The 17,022-nt window shown below is 36.7% G+C and overlaps 1 protein-coding gene across 4 annotated transcripts in view; it reads left to right on the forward strand.

Moving 5' to 3' along the window:
* DNAJB6 (DnaJ heat shock protein family (Hsp40) member B6) overlaps positions 1 to 17,022 on the forward strand; it is a 62,228-nt gene that overhangs the window by 786 nt on the left and 44,420 nt on the right. For 3 of the 4 annotated variants that reach the window (XM_026103044.2, XM_064505750.1, XM_026103019.2), the window contains 4 exons: positions 9,863 to 9,971; positions 11,663 to 11,772; positions 14,649 to 14,708; positions 15,087 to 15,197. In XM_026103044.2, coding sequence (XP_025958829.1) covers positions 9,907 to 9,971; positions 11,663 to 11,772; positions 14,649 to 14,708; positions 15,087 to 15,197 — 346 coding nt within the window. In that variant the 5' untranslated portion in view covers positions 9,863 to 9,906. Of the gene's footprint in view, positions 1 to 1,074; positions 1,163 to 9,862; positions 9,972 to 11,662; positions 11,773 to 14,648; positions 14,709 to 15,086; positions 15,198 to 17,022 lie in introns of all 4 variants that reach the window. The other variant, XM_026103028.2, reaches the window with a different exon arrangement.

Here is a 17,022-nt window from a genome sequence, read left to right on the forward strand (position 1 = left end):
CAGGGTCAGTATGATGTACTGTGTGTGAAGGCAGTAGTGGTCATGGGTGGCCAAGGTAAAAACGGCTTTAAAAACTGTCAGTGAAAGATAAGGCAGATGGTTCATGTCATCAGTGTTTGGAGGGCTTCTGAGAGGGCCGTGGGCTGGGAAGTGGAGTTATTTATGACCAGCATTCTTGCTTGTAGCAACACTGTCTTACAGTTTAACTGTCAGAGCTGGTGTTGGCTGCTGAAGTTCTGTTCTGCACACTTGAACTGGTAGAAGACTTTAGAAGAGACTGTTTAAAACACTGAGCAAATTTGTTGTGAATTCTGATAATAATAAATTGCTTGGTTGATTTAGGTTTGGCTAAGGTAACATCACAGAAGCTAAATTTACAACGATGCTAATGTGCAAATAGTCAAGCTTCGAACATTGCATAGTCAATCAGTGATCAAGCTCTGTTTTTTTTTTTTTTATGGTGTAGAGCATCAAAAAGTGGTAAGAATAAGGTGTTGACATAGTATGAACAGCTGGAATGAACTGGGTTCAAACTCCTTGATCCTCTGAGATTGCAGTTACTGCTGTTTGCTGACCTTGATTTTTGTTTCCTCTCTGGAGCTCCTTGTTCTCCAGTCAGGAAGGGTTTTATGTTCAGTTGAAACAAGAGCCTGATGGTAAAAGTACCATTTAGTTTGCTGGATTATGTTGTCAAAGGAGATTTGTTTGGACCAGTGAGTAAATGTGTTTATAATTTTTGTCCCTGCAATTACTTTTTTGTGTATTTCTTTTCTTTTAAACAACCAAAATGCTAAGTAGTGCACAATATTAGTTTATTTTTTAAATGTTTCTTGGTTTTGGCTCTCATGCTGCCTCTTCGCTGGAAGACAAGACAGTTTGAAATGTGAGTTAGTTTAGGCTTAAGTTTTAAAGAACCTGTGACATTGGCGGAGAAATTTAAATTGATAGTTTACAGATAGAGAAATTACTTAAGTTTCTTCTCGCTTTCTCAGGTTTTTTTTTTTAGCACCCGTGCTTTCTGACTTTAACTCATTCTTACTGAAATAGTATGCTCTCACTGATATTTTCTTCTAGATTGACATAGTTTGCTAATTAAACTTGGCTGGACTTTGGGAGGAAGCTTCACTTTTTAAAACGTGGAAGTCTTAGTAGGAGGGAGAAGGTATGGTTTATTTATTTATTTTATTTTTTTAAATCTTTGTGTCTACCTACAGCTTCTTTAGTTGTGGCCACCAGAAATTTGGGGATGTACGTGGAGAAAGTAAAAAGTGTTAAATCCTCGTGTCAATATCAAAGAGATCTCAGTTCTTAATAGTAGGTACTGGGGAATGAAATACCTTTTTTGACTCTAGAACTTTTAGTTGTAGCTGTGTGCTCATACATCTATGCTTAAAACACTGCAGCACATATGTCTTTGAATTGAGAGTGTGCTGGATGAGAGTGATGCAAGATTATTTTTACTGGTGCTGGTATCTGGAGGTGCTGGAGTTTGGATCTACAATTGATTGAAATGCCACACCAGCCATGTTAGCCATGTTTCGCTTTTGTGCTGCAGGCTGTGGAAAAGTAATGCATTTCGATTGAGTTAATGCAGCGGACTTTCAGGCTTCAGCAGACCATCTGTTTTTTACTGTACATAGTGATGGCTTTTATAGAAAATGTGAAGGTACAGCCTTAATTTTGAAGTTATAGTTGTGCAGTGTTTAATATTCCGATATTTTTCTCCTTATGTAGCAACTGATGCATTTTTAGTAGCATTTATGAAGAACCTAATCAGCTGTGTCCTAAAATCATTTTCTGCTAACAGAAAATGGTTTTTTTTTAATCTGTGAAGTAACCTGATTTATTCAAGGAATGGAAGGATTAGTGAGAATTTACTTAGCTCTGTCAAAACTTACTGCATTTTATATCTGATGATTGTTTATTTCAAGAGAGATTGAAATCAAAACTGCAATATTTGATGATGTTAGGTTTAAATTATTATTTTCTTTACTTTTGCATGGTATTTGAATGGCTGCTAGGCTTCTCTTCAATTTAGATTTAATGAAAGAGTAATTCTGTTTCTGTTTAACTACTAGGTAAGAAATAATTCATGCATGTGAACTTCACTCCTTAAATTAGTAGTTGTAGGTTTGGTTTGTGTTTTCTGTTTGTTCTGGATGGGTACCAAAATTCCATTGATATTAATGGGGACCCAGTCCTTCACCTTCAGGTTGAAAACAGGAATATCAGGAAGACCCAACTCTATTTTGGGGATATATATGTTTCACAGGCAGCTTACCCGGTCATTTTTTTCCTACATAGAAAAAGAAAAGCAGTATTCAGATTTTTCAGTTCTTTCTTGGTCTCTTAGTTTTGAGCTCTTAAAAAAATGCTATTGTGCAGAAAAACCATAAAACCAACTTAAACTACTAAATGTTAAGTTTTTATGTTGAAAATTAAGAAATTATTTAATTGGAAATAGAAAAAACATACAAGTATCTATGTAGTGCATTGTTCATGTGAAAATTTAAATGTTTCTTTGTATACAATTGAAATCAGAGCATTTGAGGTTGGGCTCTTTAGTTTTTGATTTTTATTTCAAACAGGTTGTTAAGCTATACTGAATCTATACTATTTACTATTATGTTTGAAGTTATGACAAGCTGGCTAGTCTTAAAATAGATTTGGTTATAATAAAAAGTATGTTCTGTATGTCCCACTTTCCCACTTAATATTTTATTTAATTCTGTACTGATTTACAGTCTCTGTTTTTTTATCTTCTGCTGAAGACAAGCCTGTACGAGAGTCCTGTAGTTCATGTGTCTATCCTTTTGAGACTGAAGCCATCCACACCTATATTGTGGAACAGTTATGGTTTAAAAACTTGTGTGCAAAAAAAGTTATTTTGATTAGTAGAAATTCTTTTTTTCATCCCAAAATGCAATCTCTATAAAGTCTGTCTTTGTTGTTCTGAAGAAGAAACATTGATGTTGTTTTGCTGGTTGGCGTAAGTAAAATTACCGTGATTGCAAAAACTACTTAAAGGGAAGTGTTTAGAAACTTTAAATTATTTTTTTTCCCTAAAGGATCTTTTGGTCGCATGTGAGTATTTGGCTGAAACTTTCTGGACCCGGTCTTTGCCAGATGAGGCTTTTACTGTTTTTAAGAGCTTAATCAAACACAGATCAGGCATTTTTAAAAATGAGTTGGGAATATTTTTACTGTGTATAAAATAGCCTTTTATGGTTGCTTTTAGGAAGGTGCCATTGTTTCAGATATTTACATGACACTATTCCAAATTTGGACACCTGAATTGTTGTGCTTTGGAAAAATCCCCCTTTGATTTAAGGCATGATCATAGAACAGATAAATAGCAGAGTATCAGCCAAGAGTATGAGGGTAGACTCTTCACTTGTCTACTTCCTTTTCCAGTTTTTATTAGCTGCTTTAAATTTCTTTAACTGTGAAAGACTTTTGATTTCTTCTGTTCCCAATTTTTGTAGGTTAACTGTTTTTAATGATTTTTTCTTTGCCTGTTGCCTTCTACAGATTTTTTCCGTGTAACTGCCAGTAACATGAACAAGAAAGGCCTGTAGTTGTTGCCTATTGCGTCTTGCTCTCCCTGGGCAGGAGAGTAATGGACGGAGTTCTTTAACCTCTTGCCTTGAGGGAGTGAGCTCTGTAGAGGGGGCTTTTTTTGGAAGAACTTTGTAGAACTGCAGGGTTGGTGGTTAGCCTCGCTACCTTTTTCCCCTATGAACTGTATCCACTCTTACAGTAATTACCATACTCAAATCCACTCTGTTTTCCAACACAGAGGTGGGATATTTGGATTAAACACGGGATTGAACTAAGATTTTGGAATGTTTATTTTGTTAGGCTCATTTCATAGGGATGCTGTGGTAGTATGAATGTACTATGTATAAATATTATGATTGAAGTTCATTTTATTAACTTTAATTATATTGTAAACTGAAAGAACTTTTATGGAGTAGGAATTTAATTTCAGGGACCTCTACACAAGTTAACCTTCATGCTAAGATAAGCTCACCTCACGTAGATGGAAGTGAAAGTACTAACATTTTAAAGACATCTTAGTCTGTGCACTATGCTGTGTACATATCAGTGGAAAGAGAATTTTGATCTTGGTGCATTGTTTAAACATATTTCTCAGGTTAATTATGTTAATGACAAGCCTTTTAAAAGTTTTTTTGCTTTCTTTACTGCACTCCTCAGAATTAAGGCAGCTTTCTTTAGGTTCTTTTGCAACCTTAAACCTCCTCTTATGAAGACTTTCTAGTATACAGTGTAGAGTTTTAAGTTAGTATTTGTGCAAAGTTGGCACAGTGGACCTTTGCTAGTGTAGGCCAGAGACTGCTGGTAGTCTCCTTCGAGCTAAGGCACATCCCAGACATTGTTGCTAGAACTGACAAAGATACTTTATTTTATTAGGTGTTTAGCCAAGGTTTTGAGAGATGTATAATTTTGTACATTGCTGAGTTGTACTAAGTAAAATGCATTTGGTTGTCAACAGAGTGGTGTTCTGCCCTGAAGAGTTGCAGTGTAATGTTTTTCTTTTCTTGGTTACTTGACATAGGATGACACCAGAGTGCAGATTCTGTTAGCAGTATCTGTGTGTAGAAGGCAGTGACCTCTTCAAGCCACTAAGGATTCTCAAAGCCACTGACAGAAATATGTGGCTTGGGAGCCTTGGCTAATACAGTAGTAGTTAGTGCTTTATGGTTGACCTTTATTTATCCTAAAAATATGGTAGACGAGTGATTATAATTCATGGCATGCATCTGAGATCTGTCACCTATGAGCAAGTGAAATGACAGAATTTCATCTGAAATCTGTTACTTTTAGACTGAAATGTTAGTATATGCCTCTAAATTTCCTGGACTGAAAAAAATCAAAGGCTCAGCAAAGACACCTTTGCTATATAACAATCAGATGAAAAACATGCTAAAAAAACTTGTATGTGTTGCATGCTGTTCTCTGTATAGTCTTGGATCCACAACAGTGTTAATGTTACTGTAGTCTCATTCATACTTAAAGGAGTGTAAAATCTCATTGGGTCTTGCACTAGGTGATATATAGCTTTCTAATAAAAATTCTTGCAATGTGAAAAAATAACTTTTTTTTAAACTCTAAATTGTAATTTCCCAAAATTCTCAAGTGTGTCCATCACTTAGTCACCTACTACAGACATCTCAAAATTGTTCTGGTGCTGTTGAGTAGATCAGACATTTGCTCAAGCTGAAGTGGGATTCAGAACAGGATGTTCTTCCTGTGTTGCCAGCAGGATGTAGAAGGCAGACAGGTGCTAGGAATTGAATGGCTGTGGCTCTTACATAGGATGTGGATGACTAGCTTCTTCTGTGAATTGGGAATTTGGAACTGGACCTCTCTCTACTCAGGTGACTGCCCTAGTCACTAAGCTTTCAGCTATTCTGGAGTCTTTCAGGACTCTCCATGCTGCCCTATTGCTTCATGGCCAGAAATAGATAACTTAGTTTCTGACTAAGCTGACTGCAAAGGTCGCATGCCCGTTGCTGTCATCTGAATTCACTCCTGACTGATTTAAGAACTTCTCATTTAGATACTTTCCTCTTCTCTGTGTTTAGTTAGGGGTGCTGTTTTGTCATCACTGAAGGTGATGCAGGTTGTGCACCTGACAGTGTTTTCCCCCCCCCCTCCCCCCCTTGGTCATCTGGCTTGATAAAAGTTTATAGCTCTTCAGTGATCTTGTTTCTGTCATTCTCCTCGTGCCTTTTATGTAGCTGAGGACTTTGCTGTGCAGAGAGTGTATGAGACCAGTTTCAAGATAGCTGTAAACAGGCCTAGCTTTGGGCTGTACCATAAGAGGGAGGTTTCAAACTGGTCATGTATTCCTAGCACTTGCCTTGTGTCAGTGTGAACATTCAAGGCTTCTGTTTGGTAAGCCAGAACAGAGCTGACTCCCCCTCCCCTGCTAGCTGAGAGTTAAATCTATAACCTAGTAAAACCTTCAGTTCACATGAACATTTGGATGTTTGATTTGTTGGTGTGCTAAAGGAGTTAAGAGTTAGCTGTTAACATCGTATAACCATAGTGAAATTATGAACATGAATAACTGTGGACTTTTGAAAGCCAACACTAAGCCCATGAAACAATTGCTTTCATCTGGAGCTTTCTTGCTCATTTTTTTTTCTTGTGAGGCTTTGAAGATTTTCTATGGTTGGAAGGAGGAAATTAGCTGATGTGGGCTGGTTTCCTCATGGCTTTGGAAAAACATCTTGAGTGACTACTTAAATGACCTTTGCCTGTGTATGTTGAGACAAATTGTTTGACTGATTTGGGGTTGAGAGAAGATTTCCTTCAACTGTGCTAACCAAAATGACATGAGTATTTTTGCTTCGCACTTAGCAGGAAGGTATGTGGTTTGTTTCTTGGAATCATCTATGCATTTCACAAAGCAGGTTCCTGCCACTCTTAACGATACTGATTTTTGTCAGTCATTTTCTGTTTTAAGTTTATGGTTAGTTGATGGTTGTTATTTTGCCGTGTGAATATTTTAAATCTTCCCTCCCCCAAGAAAGATTGCAGGCTGAGGTCTTTTCCAATTTGGGAGTGTGTGGTTTTTGTTTTTCGTTTGTTCTGGATTTTTTGGTTTTGGTTTTGTCTTAATGGAATTTGTGCTGAGCAACAGTTCAAGCACTTTTAAGGGGGCTGAATCTTACCTTACACTATTAGTTTTATGTTTTTGGATGTTTATCCTAAGCTGCACAGAAAAAAAAGAACAGAAAAACTTCAGATAAACTTTCTTTGTGTGAGTATCATTGAAACTTTTTCACACAGAATAAAATGTTTTCAGGATATCTAATAGCATAGTAGGGCAGTTTATTCTTCTGATAATTAGCAGATAAAAATAATGAAGTGCAAATGAACTGTCTGCTAAACATTTGATTAGAGAGGGAGAATATAGACACCTTTTGGTTTCCTTAGAAAGCTCTTGGCTTGCCTTAATTCCAGACTTTACCCTTGTAGGAACTAAGAAGTGAGCAGTACCAAACCTACAAAAAATAGTATATGCAATCCCCAGACACTTCTTTGAAACAAATAATCAGTTTGTTCTTAGTTACTTTTTAGAGTTAATAAAATCTTTGTTGGAGTAAGTGCTCTAGCAAGAGCTAGTCATGTTGCTGCAGTGCTCATATTTAGTTCAAACTTGAGGTTCCTTTATTTAGAATATATTGGTATATGTGTAAAAGTTAGCTTATTGAATCTGGACTTTTGACACTGGAGCACCTGCTGTTTAAACAATTGACCAGCTAAAGTATCTAAAGAAATCTCTGTTAAAGTCAGTATGACTGCCTGTGTGAACAAAGTTCCCTAATTGCTTATGGAAAAGTTGTGATCTATTTTTACACTTAAAATGGTTGCTTTTTCACCTGCCTTGCCCCAGCCAGAGGACTGATGTTTGAATTCTCAATTTAGACAGGTGTCTTAAAGGTAGGGGAGTATTAATACCAGTCTTGACTTTAAGAAAAAAGCAATATGGAGAAAACACCCAGAAGTATGGTACATGTTTTTATGTTGTGGCTTCCTGCTCTTAGCCCTCTGATTTCAGGCTTTGTATCTCTTGTTAGGAGGGGCTCTGACCTCTAGCCTTGAACTTGACTCATACCAGATTTTTTTTATCCCTTTTTTCTTTTACAGAAATGATATGAAAAGCTTCATAATACTAATGTGCTTCTGGCCAAACTACTAATACCAGAGCAATCCTGTAGTTAAAAGTCTGAAGACTTTGCTTCTGGTTTCTTTTTATAAGTGACATGTCACACATACTATTAGTCGTAAGTGGCTATATGGTTTGATAACATATTTAACTTGTAGTAACCATGCTCCTGGCCTATGCAGTCACAGAGCTGTTCTAATCATTGTTTGGGAAACTATAAATCTAGCTGGGCCAGTTGATTACAAATATCTTAGGATATTTCTTGCTAGCCCCTATCTTTGAATATTCAAGCCTCCCATTATTGTATTAGTATTGGCATACTTAGTGTTCAGTTTAATGTACATGTCTCTGTCCAACTTACCTTCTCCATGTCAGTCACAACATTAACCGTGCCCTGACCGTTTATTTTAATTTGAAGATTTCTTCGAGTGGCAAAGTCAAAGTGAGGTCTGTTCACCTGCTACGCTTCCATGTCCTATGTGTTTGTGGGATTGTGTGGTGAACTAGATGTATTGTTTTGGCCTGTGTTTAGCAAAGTTTTTAAAACATGTAGCTATTGCAACACTCGTTACTGTAAGCAATTTGGAGGGGAGAGGTAATGTGGCAAGTTCTCTCTTAAACTGGCTTTGCCACTTGAGGAAATGTTTATGTAGCCACATCTCTAATTAAAGTTAATTAGGCTTTAACCTACAACAGCAATGTATTCTGAAGATGTACAAATCATCTTAAAAAGAAGTCTCACTTTAATGTGTGTGTCCCAGTATGTTGAAAGATATGTGTAATACTAGTATAGTAAGTTAATTTCAGAATACTTAGCTGGCATGTGTTATAGTTGATTCTATGAGGGCTTCTGTAAAAGAATTAGAAAATAAGGCTTTGCCTGTTTTTAAAATGAAAAGTACTGGATGATTTAAGTGGGGGGGAGAGGGAAGTGGTTTCAGGGAATCTTTGTTCCTGACACATGGATAAGAAAATGCAGATAATAAATTTTTCTCTATTCTCTTATATTTGAGCAATTTTGTATTCTGGGAATTGATAACTGATGGCCAAGGTCAGTGTTGCCTTGTTGATGAAACTAACCTGTGAGAGTAATAGGGTGGAAGGCTGTCTGGAAGCCTTGGCAGAATGGAGACTTGTTATAGTGACAGGAAGAGAAAGCTTAACAGTAAGAGATTAAGTGTTGTTGAAATTTTTAGCAAAATTCTTTAGTCTTAGGGGGTATTTAGTTGAAATAATGGTTAATATGACTGTTCCTGATAATTATCCTTTGGTACTGACCAGACACTGTCACTCTTTAAGCTGGAGAAGGCCTATGCTTTTTCTTTTAACTTGTAGATTTCTTAGGGCTCTTGTGAAACCTGGGAATTTTATCCTGTAATAATAAGAAATGCTATGATTCAGTTGCTGTGTTGTTTTTCCTTTAAACAAGATGCCTTCTTTCTTTGGGTTGTTTGGATAACCTTATAGTTTGATAGCCTGGCTGTATATTTTATGTTGGTAAACATAGAGGAAGAAAATGGAAGTTAGTAACATTGGTAATTAAAAACAAATTTTTTTTTTTTTTTTGAATTATGATTTTCCTGTCAAGGTCTGAATAGAAGGAAGGCTATCTGGAGACTAGATACAACTTTAGATTTCTGAGAATTGCACACTCTATGCTTTTCTTGAAGGGAGCATCACAATGGAAGTAATATTGTGAAAAACAGATGTGAAATATTGTAGTTTTTGTTTATGCTCATACGTCCTTAAGAGGGGACTTGGGTGCTAGAGGGCGAACTTGATATATGGTTTCTTTTGCATTCAGAAGATGTTTATATGTTTAAAATGATGACGTACTGTGCGTATTCCTCTTAATGTATTGATAGAGCTGTCTTTTTTGCCTAATCTGATACAGGGACCTGCTGTTTAGGTAAATCCTTTTACACTGTGTATCAGTGGAATTAAAGAACATAACCCCCAGATTACAACCAAAGTAATCGTTTGATCTATCAACCTGGAATAAGATAATTTTCCATGCATGTGTATCTGGAACATCTGAATTTATAAAACCAAGCAGCTCTATAAGGTCAGGTTTGCTACCAGAAGACATTAGGCTCCTATCTGATTTTTATGAAGTAGCATTACTGTACAAGCTTCCTTTACAAGTTCTTGTTGTTGCAGGACTGTAGAGACCAGCTGTTGTTAGCGAAGACAACTGTTGAAACATGGTGGATTACTATGAAGTTCTGGGAGTGCAAAAGCATGCCACGCCAGAAGATATTAAAAAAGCGTGAGTATCACTTTGGTATGCTATGTATTAGCTATGTATTTTAATGAATAAATATAATCACATGGTCTTTGGATACTTTATTATCAATAGTAGCATGAGTAGTAATCATTTGGGTGATACTTTCACTAATAGAGAAATACTCAGTGGTCTGAAGAAAAAACATTCACTCATTTTTATGAATTTGGGAGAAAAATCCTGGGTACTGGTAAAGTGAAAATAATGTTGGTCACTGTGCCTTGAAGTTTGATATGGTACAGGCAGTGATAGCTCCTTCTGCTGTGGCTGAATGGAAGTTACTAGCCTTCCACTCCTTTTGCAGTGAGTTAGCTTGTTTTGCTGAGAATAATACTTTTTCCAAAGGGTTTAATAAATTTAGCACGCTACTCTTGGAAACTGGCTCTTTCATCGGATGAGGTCTGCCTTCTGTGCCTAGATTTTAATGGACTGAACATCTGTTACTATAAGAAAGTGAACACCCCATTTAATTTGGAACATTCAAAGAAATTTAATACAGTTCTTAATTTAGACTTACTGTTTATGTATTGTTTTAAGATAGATATTTGTAACATATCTTTAAAAGATTCCATTTAGTTTTCCACAAACAGTTGGAAGGAAACATTCCCATAGCAGAATTCTCTAGTATAACAAAAATGTTTGACAGTCAGTTGCAGTTCCCAGTGACCTGGAAATACTGTCTTTCTCTCCTGCCCCTCTCCTAGGCACCTGAGCTTGATTACTCAGACTGCCCTAGTGCATGACAGTGTGTGTGTTGGGTTTTTGTTTTTTGTTTTTTTTTTTCCCCCTCCTTCCCTTGTTCTTGGGCAAACTCCTGCAGATACCTTACAAACTCAAATATTTGAACTGTGTTCTTGTATGACTCTGTAAAATGCTCCAGAGCACCTTCTGATGCAAACTTAGCTCTGTCCCTCTAAGTAGTTGTGGACACTTTGCCTAAAATATTTCTCCGAAGGATAGAAGTTGTAAGCAGTTGTAGCCTGCAGTCAAACACACGTGCCATTGATGCTACCACAATTTGGAATCAGGGTACCCTTGCAGCTTTATCATTTCTGTTTGTACCAGAAGAGTCCTCTTGATGCTTATTACAAGTTGGTTGGTTGTAGTATTGAATGACTGCAGCTCTAAGGGGAAGCCTGTGGCAGAAAAGTTATGGGATGGTCTTGTAATATCTCCTTTACTTCTTTTTCCCTTTAGCTTAGACCTGTCAACTTCTTTGAGCAAAGGGAAGCAGGCAGATCAGGTTGATCTCATTTGGGGGGAGGGGAGGTGGTGGAGCCTCAGAAGTATTGTTAGAGGAGCAATTGATGCATTTTTAAAAAAAAAAAAAAAAAAAAAAAGCAATGTACTTCAATAATACATGTTATAAACAAAGTTGTGGATACCACCAAAGAAGTTCAGTAGAAACAGATGATCAGCATCAGAAACACACAGGAATAATTGATCTCAAAATAACAAAAGAACCCCCAAACTACATTCTTCTAGCAAAGCAGGTAGATGGTTCTTTGCATAGCTGCAAAATTTGTTGGTAATGGTCTGGAGAAAAGATACAAAGCACTGAGAAATTTCTAAATAGCTTCATCCCTACCAGCTTGTTTGAGAGTTTTTGTGTGTATCCATATAGCATATTTCTTTGTTTTGATGTATTGTATCTTTTTTTTCTCCCTTCTTTTTAGGTACCGTAAATTGGCATTAAAATGGCACCCTGATAAAAATCCAGACAATAAAGAAGAGGCAGAGCGGCAATTTAAACAAGTGGCTGAGGCCTACGAAGTTTTGTCAGATAGTAAGTATTTTGAAAGGGCTCCTGAACTGTAGGTCTCTAGTTATTAGATATGACACCAGCAATGCTGAGGAGAACATTCATAGTACTTTAAAGGGGTCTTTTAAACTTGGGTCACTGTACAACTCAACTGCTTCTTTTCCGGAAGAAAGAAAAGGTGAGGGGAAGCTTGCAGATGAAAAAGAATAAGCATAAATTCTGAAACTAAAAATTCAGGATCTTCCTAGATGAGTAGCCAAAACATTTACTTCTGGAAGTTGAAATCCTAGGCCCTCTGTGTAAATTTCTGAAGAGACACATATGAATACCAAGATCTGTTTTTATCTTAGTAGGTAAAAACAGTTACAGTAGGTGTAAGGGATTGTTAAGTGATACACTTCAGGTATACAGTGCTCTTGAGCTGTGGCTGTGTGCTATTAGCATTTAGGGAATTTCATTGAGTAATGCTAGTAAGCTGCTTTATGCAGTCTGATATTTTAATGAGACTTACTGTGGGGGATGGGAACGGCTTATCAGCTTGTGATACTTCAGAGATTGTCTAACCTGCTTTTATTGGTGTAGCAGCATAGTTGGTGTCATAGTCTGCTGTTTCTAATTCCAGTAATACTACCTAGTCCTTAAAAAGCCCAAGCATTCTGTAAACCTTGCTCAAAATTTGGATTTCATTTGGTTGAATTCCATAAATCTAATGAAGTGTGATACCCAGGAGAACCTTTATATTTAGAATTGTTTTGAAACAGTTTTTTAGACTAACCTGTTTGGTGCAGGAATTCAGCTTATAGTTTACCCCTATCTTTTTGCTTAAAAAGTAGCATTAGTTTTTCCTTGTGTTTTGGCAGAAGCAGTCTGAATCACAACAAAGTGATTTAAGCAACTTTGATTATTTTTCTTTGTAATTGGCTGCAGCTGTCTATATGCTATTTCTGAAGTGTCCTTGATTTCACCTGAGACCAGTGAGCTTGTGAAAGCTAAATTTAAAGCAGCAACATCTAGATGAGCTTTCAGAATTTGGCCTGGTTTATCAAGCTGCAGACTTGGTTACCCTGTTTCTTTAGTTTTGATATTTAATTGGCATGGGAGAAACAGAACTTAATTTATGGACAATTCATTGTATAATTGTCTTCTAGGTTTATTGAACCTTCTTAATAAAATTTTTGATTAAGGTAAAACCAGAATCCTGGTGTGGTTGGTATGGAGATCTTTAAGTTTCCTCAGAGACATTACATTGCTAAGATTTTAGAACTTCTTCTAAAAATGCTGACTATTTTGGGGGCTAGACCAAATCCAAAGTTACTGGTGTCGTAACAGTTTGTTGTGCAGAAGACATAACTGAATCCTGAACCTAGTGGTTGAGAGGCACTCAGCTGTCAAGAAGGTTTAATGAAGTTGTCTGACACCATCACAGTCTTTAATGAAGATAGATTTTTAGCAGAAGAATATTTTTGTAAGGGTTTACTTATGCAAAGAACATCAGAATTGTGTGATCATAGAAAACTCTTCCCTTGTGATTTCAAGAACGTTAGGCTTTTTAAGATGAATTTCCAGTTTTGTGAGCCCTCCGGTCTCCCGTTGTTTTCTGCTACTTTTTTGCAGTTTGTCCACCTTGCTGCTTTGGTCATTTTTTATTGGTGGGTAGGTTAACTTTCTTTCTTTATGTACCATAAATGTACCAAGCTTTAGGGAAATATGAAACAAGCACAAGTTTCCATAACTTGTAAATGATGGCTAGTATGTGGAGTCATAATTCCCTTACGTCACAGGTATTTTACTTCTCAGCAGTTGCTTGCAGTAGCTGCATGTTCTTTTAGTGATACTAGTTAAATTTCCAAACATCTTTCACTGAAGAGATTCCAGTGGGAATAGCATCCTGGTATTGAGTCTAAAATCACATCCCGTTTTTTGGCTGATGCTTTCAGAGTAGTGCATACAAAATAAGTTGACGTTCCACGTTTTTAAGCTCTTCAGGTTCCACTCCGCTACCAACTGCGCAGTCTCATCTTAAATAGTAATGCAGACTTAATTTGTTTCCTTCCCCTCTCTTGTGGGTGCTGGAAGGGTAGTCTTCAGTGAAATTAAGAACCTTTCCATGTCTTCTAAAATAATAGAAAGCAAGCAGTTTGAAATCAAATCGTTGCATGGCACTTGTCTTCCATCCCCTTTATTAAACTAGAAATGGGTATAATGAAGTTGAGTGGTTTTGCAGTCGCTGATACAAAACATTGTCTTTCTTTTGTCATAACTTTGTTACAGCGGGTTTGGTCATCTTTGCCTTCTGCAATAAAAGGGCAAGGGACAGTGGTTAAGAGATGCAGTAAGGGAAATTCCAGTTGATTAGAAGGAAAAAATGCTTGCAATGAGTGTGGTTAAGCACTGGGACAGGTTGGCTGGAGAGACCGTGGAATCTTCTTTCTTGGAGATGGGTGAGATCAGGGCTTTATGTAGTCAAGTTTTGATTATCTTTGAGATTAGCCTTTTTTGGAGGAGGGGGTTGGACTATATGGCGTCCAGAGGTTCCTTCCAGCCTAAAGTTTTGCATGGTAGCTGTGTAAAGATCACGACTGTGGTATTCCTTTTAAAGACAGAAACTCCCTTTGGTTTGTCCTTATACCGGAACTTCCCACAGCATTTTTTCTGATACGGTAGGAGCTGAGTTTCTAGAACTATATGGTGATAAGACTAAATTTTAGTATCTGCTCTTTTAGTACCTAAACTGCTTTGGCAATCCTCAACAAAAATGTTTGCCATTTGCATGTCAGATCGTGCTTAAATAAGCTAGCTTTGAGAAGATGATTAGCTGAGAATACCAGTTGAGTGGTTTTGGATTTTTTTCAAATGTAACATGCTTATTCACTGATACAATGTACAACTTCTCTTTATAGCTAAAAAACGTGACATCTATGACAAATACGGAAAAGAAGGCTTAATAAATGGAGGTGGAGGTATGTTGACAACCAGCAATTCTGTTTCCTATATCTTGGTGGAAAGTTATTTTCTACAGCTTTTTAAGACAGCAATCAGGAAATGTCTATATCAAAGGCTAAAATATAATCTCCTGAAAATAGAAATTGTAAAGTTTTTACAACTTTTCTAGTTGTGGTAATAGGTATTACTGATATCTGGAATCATACGAAGGAGAATTAATTATAAAAAGTACTTTTGTATGCTTAAGTTAAATGGTACATGAGAGGGAAAGAGAAATTTTAGAGGGAGTTTAATGCTTTTGCATTTGCCTAATGATTCAAATGCCATATGGACCTGAACTTTTTTGTTAGCAGGAATGTGTGAGCATATTTGAAATGTAACTTCTTTTTCTGCAGGGGGAAGTCATTTTGATAATCAGTTTGAATTTGGATTTACATTCCGGAACCCAGAAGATGTCTTTAGGGAGTTTTTTGGTGGAAGGGACCCCTTTTCATTTGACTTCTTTGGTAAGTAATCCAGTCTTTATTTAAGTGCATTAATCCACTGTCTTTAGTTAAGTGCATTTAAATCATGGCTAAAACTTAACCCTTGCAAAACAGAAGTAGCCAATATTAGAAGAATTATTAGAAGTAGCTCTGAAATCTGATGGTAAACATTGCAATTTTATGTTTAAAATATCTGTTTGCTTCCTGTTTCTTCTTGGTTTATTTGATGGAAAATATCTGTTTGCTTCCTGTTTCTTCTTGGTTTATTTGATGGTACAGAACAGGTTTGGCTTGCCAGTTCATATTTTGTCTGAAGGCATGGTTTTAAAAACAATAAAATCGTGGCTGCTGTGTCTTTGTAGGTTGGAAGGAACATTGGACAGAAAAAATACATATTGGAAGTATTTCTCAACCTACTGTGCTGAGTTTGACCTTTTGTGATCTGTAAATATATTACTGTAGCTTTGAGAGCTCCTGAACTGGGTAGGTTAGATAACTTGAACTGTTAAAACATAGTTCTCTCTGTGAATTTGTATCGCACTGAGCATGATTTCCTTATATCAAAATGTAAGCTGTCCAATACATAATCTAGACACTTTCTTAAATTTCATGTCACATGCTTGCTTGGGGGAAGGAAGCCCCCAAAGGCACAGATAACTTAAATAGCTCTTAAAGTCTGCATGTTTCATTTTCTTAAAGGAAACAATATGCGATAAAGTTGTCACAGTGATCTTTTTGGCACAGTGCTGATGCTCTTTTGGCTTATGTATTGCTTGCACGGTGTATGAAGGTCTTTTCAGAAGTGCTAGAGTTCTCTTTTAGTGTCTTGGTGCAAATTCTACCTGACAAAATGCTGACCAACAGAGGTGAACGTGTCCTATGTTCAGTATTTACTTAGAGGAACCAAAAAATTGTATACAGAAAACTGCAAGAACAGTACTTAAAAAACAAAAACAAACAAAAAAAAACCCCCACCTCTTCCTATTCAGTGTCTTCATATTAATCTGCACAGTAGTGTGTGTAGATACCTTAGTATTTTTCAAAGATAGTTTTTCCATCTTTGCTAGGCCAATTTACTGGGCCAGTTGAGCTCAGATTTTAATTATATCTTTCTTCAGTTGCTATTTAGGGGTCATCATGTGGTTGTCAAAGGACACTTATGAAAGAGTAGAAAAGGGTTTGAGGAGCTAGAGGTTGAATCCAGTAGAAGGTCAGTTGAGGAATTAGAGGAGCAGCTGGAAGAAGAATCCAGTATAGAATCAGTAGTAGAATTTAGAGAGAGCATCCAATGGAAGATCAGCAGAAGAAATAGAGGGCAGACTGGAGGAAGCATCTAGTAGTATACTGATGGGGGAAATAGAGGATGAACTGGAAAGATGCAAATCCTTCACCATTCTCACAGTAGAAGATTCTTAGGGGATACTAGAAGAGGATGTCAGTGTAAGATCAAATGGGTGCTAAAAAAGCGTAGAACATCTGGTTACTGAGATAGATACTAAGTAGGAAGTCAACAAAGAGAAGCTGGAGAAGGTATATAGCCCCTGGATTTAAAAATAAGTAAAAGGTACTTTAAAACATCTGGTTCTTAGATAGCTTTTACTAAACTGTAGGTAAAACATGTTTTTGTTATTAGGAGCCTGACATAGCCTCTGTTTGTTTGTTTTAATTGTACTTTACCTCAACAACACCTGCAAAAGGTTTAACTTGGTGTCTCTAAAAGTGTCAGTGTTCATGACTAACATTAGAACCATGCAGTTAAGTTTTGCATGTTAAATGGTAGTGACTATATGGGATTAACCCGCCCCCCAGACATTACCCTTTGGATTCCTTACAAGGAATTTTGTAC

Source organism: Dromaius novaehollandiae, chromosome 2 (genome assembly GCF_036370855.1).
Source record: "Dromaius novaehollandiae isolate bDroNov1 chromosome 2, bDroNov1.hap1, whole genome shotgun sequence".
Taxonomy (NCBI): domain Eukaryota; kingdom Metazoa; phylum Chordata; class Aves; order Casuariiformes; family Dromaiidae; genus Dromaius; species Dromaius novaehollandiae.